Genomic DNA, 11,761 nt, shown 5'->3' with positions numbered 1-11,761 from the left:
GACCACACGCACCTGGCACACGACACGCTTTTCCACTGGTAGATCTCTCTTCTCTCCTGACATTGGACAGTCGCTGCTAAGAGCACAAATCTGGTTTCATAGAATTTGCTGAAAGACGCATGATGTGTGTTCTTCATGCTGAGGGACACATACCCCCGTCAGCAAAGGATAGCAGGAGAGATGTTTAAAGGGCAGTTACCCCCTCTTAACTGTAGTGCTATTTGTCAATCGTTGCAGAATGTTGGAGATAAGGTCCATAGAGATGTTGGCCTTCTCTCCAATATATTGAGACTACAGTATATCACTCGACTCGCACAAAGCAGAACTATCTGTCTTTCTCACGAACCCGCCAACCGAATCATCGTGCAGAGGGAGGCACTATCGCGACAGCACGAGATGTAACCGTCAACGGCTTCCTCCTTGCCAAGTTGTAACGTTAGCCAGCCGAGTATAGATGCATGCTACCTTCTGATACTGTTAGCAAGTGTAGTTCTTCAGAAAGAATAAAAGTTCCTTCATTATCGATTGTTATGTATTGTATAATGGTACTAGATCATACAAGCCAAGTGCCTTCTAGTTCCATTATACTGGAGAGAATGCAGACATCTCTACGGCTAATATCTCAGAAACTAGGCAACACACACCAAAATAATCTGGGTTGATACATGGATCGAGACATGAGAGAAAAAATATGCGTTTTGGATTTTGGGGTGAACTGTCTCTTTAAGAAGAAGAGTCATATAGGAGGTGTTAGTTAACATGTTCACAGCCCTCCTCCCCCCACCCCCCCACCCACCCACCCCAAAAAAAAGTAACTAAATAAAACATTTAATTCATGTTTTCATGTAATAAATAAGACAAAACTGCTCACGATATCACATCCACAACACGCTTTATAGGTGTTTGTACTCATTTCGTAAAATGTTCTCTCTGCGCTTGCATGCACCGACAAGTGCAACACACACACACACACACACACACACACACACACACACACCTTCACAACACAGCGCTCTGACAAGTGGAAACAGCGCATGTGGTTTTATTTTACTCACAGAAATCTTCCACTCTGACGTGATAATTTAACAATGTTTATTTCAAATTGTTAAAATATGTACAAATGCAAATTTCAAATGGTAAGTGCACTATAACGTTTTGGGTTGTTTCTTGAGTTGTGCAAAAAGCATCACACTTCAGATGAGAGTACAAATAAAAATGTTGCCCCTACTTTACAAAACAAACAGCAAATGTGTGTATTGAGTCTCAACGGCTTCCCTAAAACCGACACCACAGCCACATCCCCTGACCCTCACCCTGCAAAAAAACCACGGTGTCATCACTCTCACATCCCCTGATATTACTCATGTTCTTTGACAGCACGGGAGGCTTCATAAGGACAAACTGGCATTACAGCAATGAGAACAAGACAAAGCAGCGTATAAATCACGTGGGTTGAAAAAACAAACAAGGAGGAGAATGGTTCGTGTGAAGCGCCGCTCAGTTGGCTGACAGCTCCAGCACCTCAGTCAGAGGGAGTTTCCCCAGGTTGGACTGTCCCCTGCTCTCCTCTCCAAAAACACCTGTGGCGTTATCGTTCCAGGAACAACCGCCACTGTTTTCCATATTTGGGACTTTTAGCACCTTTAACTGGGACCTCATTACGAAGGTCATATGGAAATAACAAAAGTCCCAGACAATCAACTGTGAAAACGAAAGTGTTCTTCCATCAAGGTCATTTTGGTCCCCATGTCCTTTGGCATCCTTATTCACCTTTTATTTCGTTTGAATTTTTTTGGGACGAGGGGTTATAAATCATATTTATTTTAATCCTTTCTCATTTCAAACTAACACATTTATATACACTTCTTTACAGATCTGTCCCTCCAACAAATAAAAAAAATCATTTCAAGACAGATATTTTTACTACTGCAAGAGGAAAGTATATACACATAGAAAATGATATCTTTAATATCTATATGAAACAGTCCATGGCGTGATGTGTGTGATAAAGGTAGAGTTTCTGCAGGAGGAATGTTGGTGACCTCAAAGATCCCGATGACTTCAAATATTTGGTTCCACATCATTCGCTTCCCCTTTACCTCCGTCACATACTCCTGGCCCTCCCCCGTGCTCTCGATCACATCTCTTAAGTGTGCGTTCGAGCGGCGGGCAGAGCAGTGTTCCGTGCCGTATTTTTAGCTGCACTTGCAGGACTTCACGATCATATTGGACAGCTGCTCCACCTGCAAGTGAAAAATCAACAGTAGTGTGATTAATCATCTGCCAAAGTATTTCTTTCACGTCAAATGTTCTGTAAACATATCACCCAAGAATGAAGGGGACTTTGCGGCTGTATAGATACCTTGTGTTGCCTGCCCACGTAGTAGAGGATTGGCAGTGGCTCCAGTGCCTGGGGAACACAGCAAGGCTGGGCAGAGGCTCCTGGGTTGTGATGCTTGTACAGGGCCAAAATCTGTTAAGAATTATATGAGGGGAAAGACATGAAAACAGAGAAATCAGCTCATAATTCACCAGCGCGAGGTGAAAAGCAGCTGTAAAAGACAGTGGATTTATGGGTTCGAGTTACGAGAGTGCTTTTTGCTGGGAGCCAGGTATTAGTCACAAAGTGTTGCTTCTTGAACAATCTTTGTAAATGTCAATTAAAAAGGTGTTCCATTTGATATCCAGTGCAATAATAGAGCAGCACACAGTTATTGTCCACGTAAACATATAGTGTAACGTCTACCTGAGCAGATAAAGGAAGTCGCTCTCCCTCTGAGTGTGTTGTAATCCGAGCTTCTCTTTGCTTTGTTTACGGTACATAGCTGGCCCAGCCACATTAGCTAGTTCATGGACGCCTCTCTGCTCTAATACAGCGGTTAAAGGCGATAACGCTGTCCGGTTCCCCCTCAGGAAAACATTGTTTGTTCTGTCAGCACGTTCGTCGTAGTTTGCCCTGCTAGCACTGTTAGCATGTTAGCTGCGAGCCGTTGTGAGGCAATATAAATGCTCCCAATCTCGTACTTAGCACCTTTATAATGTGTACATTAAAACATTTCTTAATTGTTTGATACAACATTTCATGGTAATCCATTCTGTAGTGGTCAGGATATTTCAGTCTGGAACAAAGTGGTTTTAGTGTCAGTCAAAGTCCATTCATTCAATATCTTCTACTTATTCAGGGACCGGGTAAAGGGCAGCTGGCTTGTCAGGGTGTTCTAGACATCCCTGTCCCCAGTAACGTTTTCCATTTCCAGCTTTAACTGGGGGCCCCGAGGTGTTCCCGAGATGGACAAGATATATAAACTCTCCTGCATGTTTTGGGTGTCCCCCGGGGCCTTTTATCAGTTGGGATCATTGGGATCCTGATCAGATGCCGAACCCGCTCAGCTGCCCCTTTATGACATGAAGGAGCAGACGCTCTACTCTGAGCTCAACAGTCAAAGTGTTATATTATTGGTATTGAGCCTGCAAGTAATGATTCCTGTCATTACTGTCTATTTTTTAAATTAATTAATAAATTAATTGTATAGTCTAAAAAAAGTTCCTTCCAAATATAAAATATCCCATTTGAGGAGCTGGAAACACTGCATGTTTGACTGAAATGATTGGACAACTAATTGATAATCAGTTCAGCAGGAGCAGTTAAGGCATGACTCAACACAACACAGACTTTATTACTTGACGTGTTCCACCCTACTGGTCGGTGAATCAAAACCTCAAGTTGCCAGAGGGGCAGAAAATCCAGTTGTGAGAACGCTTAGGGTCTGAGGTGCCGAACCTTACATGACTGTGGCTTATTCAGCCATGTATTCAGATGCACTACAGTGAGGTGTTGTTGTACCATACCTGAGAATATTTGTTTTCAGCATTCCAGATGTAGGTGCAGGACCCCATGCAGTAATTGGCATTGTAGCCTGTTGGCTTATGTATCCACTTCCAGCCCAGATCTTTCCTGAAATCGATGTACAAGCTTCGTACGCAGCAGGTCTCCGTCTGGCTGCACATGAGAAAACGGGGGAGCCATCTTTAGTGAAACAGTGTTAGGAGACGGCTTAAGAGATAGATGCGGTGGAAGGTATATTTTCAGAGAGTATTTCTTCAGGGAGTGCAGTTAGTGACAGTGTGGGCTTGTGCCTTGTGTCAGTGAAATGAGGGGCGCATGTGCAAACACAGACATTTATCATACAGCTACGAGTTGCTGAGTGGGTACTCAGCAGTAGCATTTGACCTGTTTCTGCATTTTAACGCTGCCAAATAGTTCGGTTGCCCACCGCAGCTTTGATAATGTCAATAAAATAACTGAAAAGAGTGATGTTTTGCAGGATCGCTTACGCTGTGCAGGTGTCCGTTGTCTCCGTGGAGCGTTTTTTGCGTGAGGTGAGGTGGCTGCTGCTGTTCTGAGGGATGGACATGGTCAGGATGTAGGGTGGTTGCTTTGTCATCATTTGTAACAATCCTGTGTCTCCCCTACCAGTCTCGATCCCAGAGATGGCAAAGCTGAAGCTACTGTCGACACCTGACTGGCCGCATTCACAGAACAGTCGAAGTTGGAAACCCTGCTCATCCTCTGGTGAGACAGAAATGTACAACAATGAAAAATTGGAAACTGGTTGGTTACTTTAACCGTGAAGTTAAATATCGTCTGGAAATTGCACGAGGTGATTGTGGCACCAGATCAATAAACAAAGCTTGTCTATCTCACCGGTCCCTTTGAGCCAGTTCTGCAGGGTCTCAGTGACATCGAAGGACAGCCATTTGTCTTTCCACAGGTTGGTGACGAAGCGGGAAGCGAGATAGCGGGGCGACGCCCCCAGGCCCTGGTACAGCTCCACCCGCTGCTCAGACGCTATCGTGGTTTGCTTGATGAGCATCCGTAGCTCGGCGCTGGTCAGCAGGCGGTAATCTCCTACACTTTCCCGTATCTGCGAGATGTTGAAGAACATCGGGATACTTTTGGAGGCCTTGGTGGTCCCTGTGTCGTTTTTTGCTGTGGGAATATATGAAACAATTACTTATTAGGGAGATTTCACAAAAACATCTTTTGGACAAGCAATAATTTATCTTGAGTTTTGGGATGCATCGAGGCACAATATGCCATCATGTGAGAGATAAAACTGGAAAACACATCAGTAACTGACCCTGTCATATAATATAATGCCACAACCTTGTGCATAAATGCACTACTTTGAATGGGAAATGTAGTTCACATGTTCCAATAGGGCACACACACACACAAGTACACCTGTGCAATTTCTCTCCTCACCCTACACACCCTGTTTTCCTTCAGGTTCCTGATCAAAGGAGAAATCTAGTGTGGTTGAGAAAAAAGCAGGGGCAGTACTGAGAGGTTTTTTTGTACGACAAATGGAGAGGTGATGGAGAACTGGTATGTTATTTATATTTTTCAGGCCACAGTTACGCTCTATACAGTAAATTCCTTTTCTTTCACTTTATCTTGGCACAAGAACATATGATAGACAAAACGTTCTTGTTTCACCACTTTAGATTTAATCCAATAGATGTTTAAGGACCATATAGCACTCGGTGACCCCTTCAGACGGCTAACTATTGTTCGACACCACCCGCAAAGAAGGAACGATAGCAGCAGTTTTCTAAAATGTTATGAAATGTTGTCCTGCTGTTAGTTTGTAGTTGGTTTTCTTTTTATATAACTGATTGTATGGAAGCAATAGTAGAAGTGAAACGATGAGGTCAGGAATTACATGTTGCAAGATCGAATGTTTTTTTCTGCATTACACTACATTTATTTACTTTATTTTAGTTGCACACACTCCGCTGCAAAATGTAAGCTCTGGGATGTTTGTGACTCTGCTCTTCATCAACAAACTAATCCAGAATTCCACACAAACACTAATAAAAGGTAAAAGCCAGAATCACAGTGTTACTCACTAATCTTTACTGCAGCCAAACATTCATCTATTCCAGCTGCTGTACAGTTGACCATAGAGATCGTTTTGTTTTCTTACAGTACTGCTGCCCATATTTGCAACTTGTATTCCCCGAGCCGGGTCTGTATCGTGACAGCGGGAACATTCCCCCTGCAGAGGCTGATGGGAAACAGAGCCAAGCTACTGAAGGCTTTAACGGCATAAATCTACCAGCGTTACATAGCAAAAGGATTAAGTTGGACGGGGACGTACAAAGATAAGTGGAGGATGGGAGGGAAGATGATCGAGAGTGAAATGCCGTAAAAAACAGAGAGTGAGAGGAGGTGTAGAAGAAGGGGAGGAGGAGGGGGATGTAAAAGAAAAACAGTAAAGTTAAGAATGTACTCATATGAATTTAACTCAGAGTTGTGAAGGGGTGGAAGGGTGTGCAGAGAAATTGGAGATGTGACCTGGAGACTGGGACCTGGCGCAGGCCCAAACCTTCCACTCTGCCTCAGCCTGCCAAAGCCGGGATTCTCTGCACTCAAAGTCCGGGAATTACTCTTTGACAGGAGCAAGAACGCCTGCCTGAGCCGGGATCCTCCGTGTCACGGCCGCCTGGTGTATCACTTACACGACACAGATCGGCATCTGTGTTGTTGCTTAGCTAGTGGGGCCAAAGTGAAACTGAAAAAGAGAGCGCTGGCGTGTGCTAGTAATGGGGAAATGAGATGACATGCTGCTGGTCCCACCCAGAGCAAAGTCAAATGTTTGGTTGTGAGCGCTCGGATGGAAACACAGAGAAGAAGAGGAGAAGCGAACCGCCATCGCTGTACCAAGTGACTCCTTGCGAAGGGAAAGTCACCATCTCCGGCTCGTTTGAGTGAAACCGAGATAAATGTGTGACGGGTTGGAGAAGTGTTTACCGAACAGGAAATTAAGTCACTTCCTCTAAGAAGCACATTGTCTGCAGCCTCACTTCTACTTTCCAATCAAGTCCCCTATCATCTGATCAACAGAGTTTCTTCCCTGGGCCTCGCTATTCCAGGTATAGGGGTAAAAGACAGCACCCTGTCCTGCGCACTAACATGGGTGTGGGGGGGATTTGTGTGTTGAATCAAGGCCTATCCGCAGGTAAGCCGGGGGACAGCTGTTGTGACAGGCCAGGAGGCAGCTCTGTAATTACCAGTGGGAGGAACCAGATTCCAGCAACAAGCTAAATACCTGCCTCCTCCATATACACGCTGGGCTCCACCCTCCCACAGCCCGCTCGATGCCTGGCTTCCCCCACCTCGCCCTGTTTTTAACACACACCGTCCCGACCCCCACGGTGCCACTCTTCTTCATCGCTTCATTTACTCAAGAATAAAACAAATACTCTGTGAACTCGTTTCCCTCCCGAGTGGGGCGCAAAGTGGCCAGCTTCCAAACTGGGAGGTGGGGGGAACTTGTGTGGGCCTTCAATGGCGGGACGTGACTGCTAATTTACCGAAGGTAATCCAGCCTAATCCGCCACGCAATTACCACGACGGAGGCAAACACTATTAAGTTTCTAAAATGCACACAAATAAGGGAATCAGGAAAGTGTGAGTCGTCCACTAAAAAATAACCACAAATTGAGGTGACGAATATGTGTTAATGAATGTATAAAACATTTTTAAGTTGTTCTCCACTTGGCTTCTTGTTTAATTGCTGTGCTCACACACACTCCTCTGTCTTTAAATTCACAGAAGCTGGATTGTCACCTACAACCTCCTGTGTGTGTGTGTGTGTGTGTGTGTGTGTGTGTGTGTGTGTGTGTGTGTGTGTGTGTGTGTGTGTGTGTTTTTCTAATAATTGCAAAACACTTCTCGCTGGTCCTGCACACATCCACTCGCACACTTGGCTTTCCCCGTGTGTTTTTTTCAAGGAGCCGTGCTGAGGGTTAAGACAGTGGATGGGTGTTCTCTGGCATTCCACAGAGGTAGGAAGCACATGCTCCCCATGGGCACCGCTTGCACCGGACCTGAGTCACCCGAGATCTCAGTGGCCATCGGCTTTGCCTTCCTTCCTGCCAAGCTGCCCCGTCACAAACACGCTGCAAACACACTGATAATACGCTCCGGAAACACAGAGGAGAGAGAGAGAGAGAGAGAGAGAGAGAGAGAGAGAGAGACGGGTAATCAAGGGCGGAGACATATGGGAATTAAATGGAAAATGGTCAGGCAGAAAGAGATATGATGGAGGACAAGTGACAGGATAAGCAGGGGGAGAACCCGGTGCTCAAATTACAGGAAACCCCCAATCCCTTAGAGAGAGAGAGAGAGAGAGAGAGAGAGAGAGAGAGAGAGAGAGAGAGAGAGAAAGAGAGAGAGAGAGAGAGAAAGAGAGAGAGAGAGAGAGAGAGAGAGAGAGAGAGAGAGGGTGAAGGAGAGAGAGAGAGAGAGAGAGAGAGAGAGGGTTAAGGAGTGCATTTCATGTCTTCTCTCATCAAATGTTTCCCTTGATTCTCTCCTGTTTTTTTTTTTAGATCTCTCTAAGCAGAACAAAACTCATGCCCCTTCATTTTGAAAGTTCCTTTCTTCTCCGTTTGGTCTGCACACTCCTGAGCGTCCATCCACTCAAGTCTCTCTTTTGAAGTGGTGGATAAAAGAGGGATAGTGTGAAAGCCTGCCTGATAGGGTGAGGAGTACAGACATGTAGAGAACAATGGAGCAAAGAAACCAAAAGAAAGAAAAAAGTCTGTTTATCATCACAGTTTGGGAGTCCTTGCTGGATTAAAGCCATAAATCATTTGGCCAAACAAACAGTGCTAATAAAGCAGTAAAAAATGCTGCAGATACCAGGAACGGCAACACGTGGCCCTGCTAACGTGTATCGCCTGTGATCTCTGAACTCCTGAAGATGTTGGGCGGAGATCAGAAGGGGTAACACACGTTGGAGGGAATTTATTGATGAGATCGGAGTTGACCCCATCCCCTCGGGCGAATGCTGATTAATTTGGGATGTAGCCTCTAAATGCCAGCACCTTCGTTGAGGTTTGTATATGCAGGATTTCAACCCAGTTTCCACAAATAAACGTGATTGATGTTGTGTGACGGTTGGTTAGGTTTAGACCACAAAACTACTTGGTTGAGGTTATAAAAAGGGATCACGTTTTTGGAACAATAATTATGTAAAATAACAACAGAAACCACGTAGCTAGCAAAAATAAACAGCCTTAGCAGTGACCTAACTTTAAGCAACAAGTGTAAAGTCTTCAGATGGGACACCAACAGCGGTCGACTGGGTGAAAGGGTTAGGCCTGTTTGACCAAATCACCAGCCCTCCAATCCGCCCCTCAGTGGACTTTCTTGCCTTTTTCCCTTTTCATTATGCCACGTAACTTTCAATAAGGATCACTCAATATACTATTACACTTGTCCTGCGAGTCGCAAAAACGTACAATGCCAAAGGATTGTGAGTCAACAAAATGTGACTTTGACCGTCTTTTGGTTTGATTTTGTTTTGTCTTTATTCATGTGAGATCTGAAGAACAACCAATTTTCTAAATCTAAACATTCTTTGTGTGTGTGTGTCTTGAACAGCTAGTGCCTGTAAATGTAGGAGCATAAATCACTATTACTCGACATTCTTAGGGCTGCAGTTAAGCCATCAGCAATTTCCCTCATTCTTGACAATGATACATGACGGGTGTATCTACTCACCGGTCATGTTGAACTTGTGCAGCACCTTGGCGAAGTACTCCTCCTCCTCCTGCTCCGTGGAGATGTCCGTCAGGACCTCGGTCTGCTGCTCCCTCAGCAGCTCCTTGGTGCTGTTGTACAGGGACAGCAGGCTGGTCGGGATCTCCTCCTCGTCTCCCGCCTGATCCGGCTCAGGCGCTTTCGGCAAGCGCAGTTTGCTGAGGATCTGACTCCTGATGGCCTCGATGCGCTTCTTTTTCACCATCTCCAGGTCCAGCGTCTTACACGTGGACATGCCGCTCACGTTGCCCACAGCGTACACGGCCATGAGGGCCAAGAACGCCAGCTTCATGGTGTCGATCCGACCGTCTGCGATCGCTTGCAGGCTCTGGTTCTCTGCGAATCCTCCCTCACCTTTTCTCTCGCCTCTGGCCTCCAACCGGAGGAGGGTGTGTGTGAGGGGGGGGATGCTGAGGGAGGTGTGAGTGACGCGAGGTGTTTACACACCAGTAGAACAAATAAAGCAGTGTGGAAAGCCTGCAGAGTTCAGGACTACTGGTGCCACCGCTGTCACTTGTGTCTCGTTTGGGTGGATGGATGGATGGAGAGAATCTCCCAGTGGGCGGACAGACGTCTAGTGACTCAGCCGCACAGGTAACGCGATGACGTCCAAGACACTGAAATGAGGCCCGGAGCGGAGCTGTCAAGCGCAAACAGAGCCCCAGCCCGGACAAAGGCGCACACAGACAGCAACACCCAAAGACTCAGAAGGCCCTCAACGAGTCCACAATCCACCAACCCGTCCGAATCCCGTCTCACTTGAAGCAGAGTATTTTAAACATCCACGTGTCTCCTTTTTACAAGTCCTCGGAGAGCAGCAGAGCGAATGTGAAGGGAGCTCGAGTAACACTCAGCAAAATATAATAACAAAAAAAAAGAGTGCTTCTGGCAGAGTTTAACGTACTTAATATCGGAGTCTGGGGCGTTTCAGTTGACACTGCTTCCTGTCCTCCTTGACCCACAAGGTTTCTTCACCGATCACACAGGGCTGGCCGGCACATGGACGTGATGTCAAGTAGGCCCTCTCTAAATGTGGCAAGGGAAGAGAAAAACAGCAACGATTACATCCTGTGCTTGAAGTGAACAAAAAAAACAACAAACGACCTATTTTGAAGTTTGATCAGATGACCCCAGGGGCTTAGAGTCAGGTGATCATCCAGGATTTTGAAATCTTACCAACTTGATGCAAGCCATCAAGAAAATGTCCCCGCAGGACTACCTCTTTTTTTTGTATAGCAATAACAGCATGTGATCTGTGCACAGCTGCAGTTCACCAGAAAATGCTTTATACGCCTCCGACTCATGCCTATACTTCACACACACTCTCTCACAAACACACACACACACACGCAGAGCAGCTATAACTGTGTCTATATCGGTTTATCGAGCCTGAGAAGAGAGCAGCTATTTCACTGTCCTCGTGTAAGGAAAGTTTGACACACCTTCTCTTTAACTGAGCGTATATCATCCACAGCAGCAGCAGCAGCAGCAGCAGCAGCAGCAATCCAGTCCCTCACGCTGTTCTGAGAGTCCTCTATCCATCCATCGGTGTCGCCTCCTTTTATGCCCTCTGTAGTTCCTTCACACCTTCCCCTCCTGAGTCTCCTCTGACACGACTCCCCTATTCGCACCTCTATTTAACTCTCTCTCTCTCTCTCTCTCTCTCTCTCTCTCTCGCTCTCTTTCCTGGTGCTTGTCAGAGCTTGCTGGTGACAAAGTGATTTGTGGGAGCTCAGCTAGCTTTTCTCTTGCACTCCCTCTCTCTCTCTCTCTCTCTCTCTCCCTCTCTCTCTCTAACTCTTCTTTTTTTTCTTCTGGTTCCTGTTACTCGTCTAATAGAGCGAGGAGCTCTCCGCCCAGGAAATGAGGGTAACGGCCTCAGCGTCAAACATCTGCTGTGCAACAGAGCTGTCTGCCTGCCTTCTGTCCACAGCAGGAAGCCAGGAGCCGAACACCCTGAATATGACTGACTTTAGAGGGCATCGGCTCTCTCACATTCTCCGGCCAGTCTGCCCTGCATGGCACCGGTGTCCTGCCAACTGACCGCCATATTTACCTGGTGGCTGTGAATGGCCGGTAGCCTGCCAGGCCAGGGATCCGTGCCACTTGGGGCCGGCGTGTCTAAAAGTAGAAGGGTGAATTTGG

The 11,761-nt window shown here is 46.2% G+C and overlaps 1 protein-coding gene across 2 annotated transcripts; it reads right to left on the bottom strand.

Annotated features, from left to right (window-relative positions):
• Positions 1-1,026: 1,026 nt before the first annotated feature.
• Positions 1,027-11,246, bottom strand: tgfb1a (transforming growth factor, beta 1a). 2 transcript variants are annotated; one of them, XM_079224559.1, is made up of 8 exons: positions 11,059-11,246; positions 9,578-10,642; positions 4,706-4,990; positions 4,475-4,570; positions 4,336-4,395; positions 3,850-4,000; positions 2,363-2,473; positions 1,027-2,243 (listed from the first exon to the last, which is right to left on the bottom strand). In XM_079224559.1, the coding sequence occupies exons 2-8, from the start codon at positions 9,906-9,908 to the stop codon at positions 2,222-2,224; spliced, it is 1,056 nt and encodes a 351-aa protein (XP_079080685.1). In that variant the 5' UTR covers positions 9,909-10,642; positions 11,059-11,246; the 3' UTR covers positions 1,027-2,221. The 2 variants fall into 2 exon arrangements, with proteins under 2 accessions (XP_079080685.1, XP_079080684.1); XM_079224558.1 differs by having other exon boundaries at positions 4,336-4,570.
• Between the last annotated feature and the right edge of the window lie 515 nt (positions 11,247-11,761).

The sequence above is a fragment of the Taurulus bubalis genome, assembly GCF_910589615.1.
Source record: "Taurulus bubalis genome assembly, chromosome: 10".
Taxonomy (NCBI): domain Eukaryota; kingdom Metazoa; phylum Chordata; class Actinopteri; order Perciformes; family Cottidae; genus Taurulus; species Taurulus bubalis.
The sequence above is the reverse complement of the archived record's forward strand: the minus strand, read 5'-3'. Positions and strand labels throughout refer to the sequence as shown.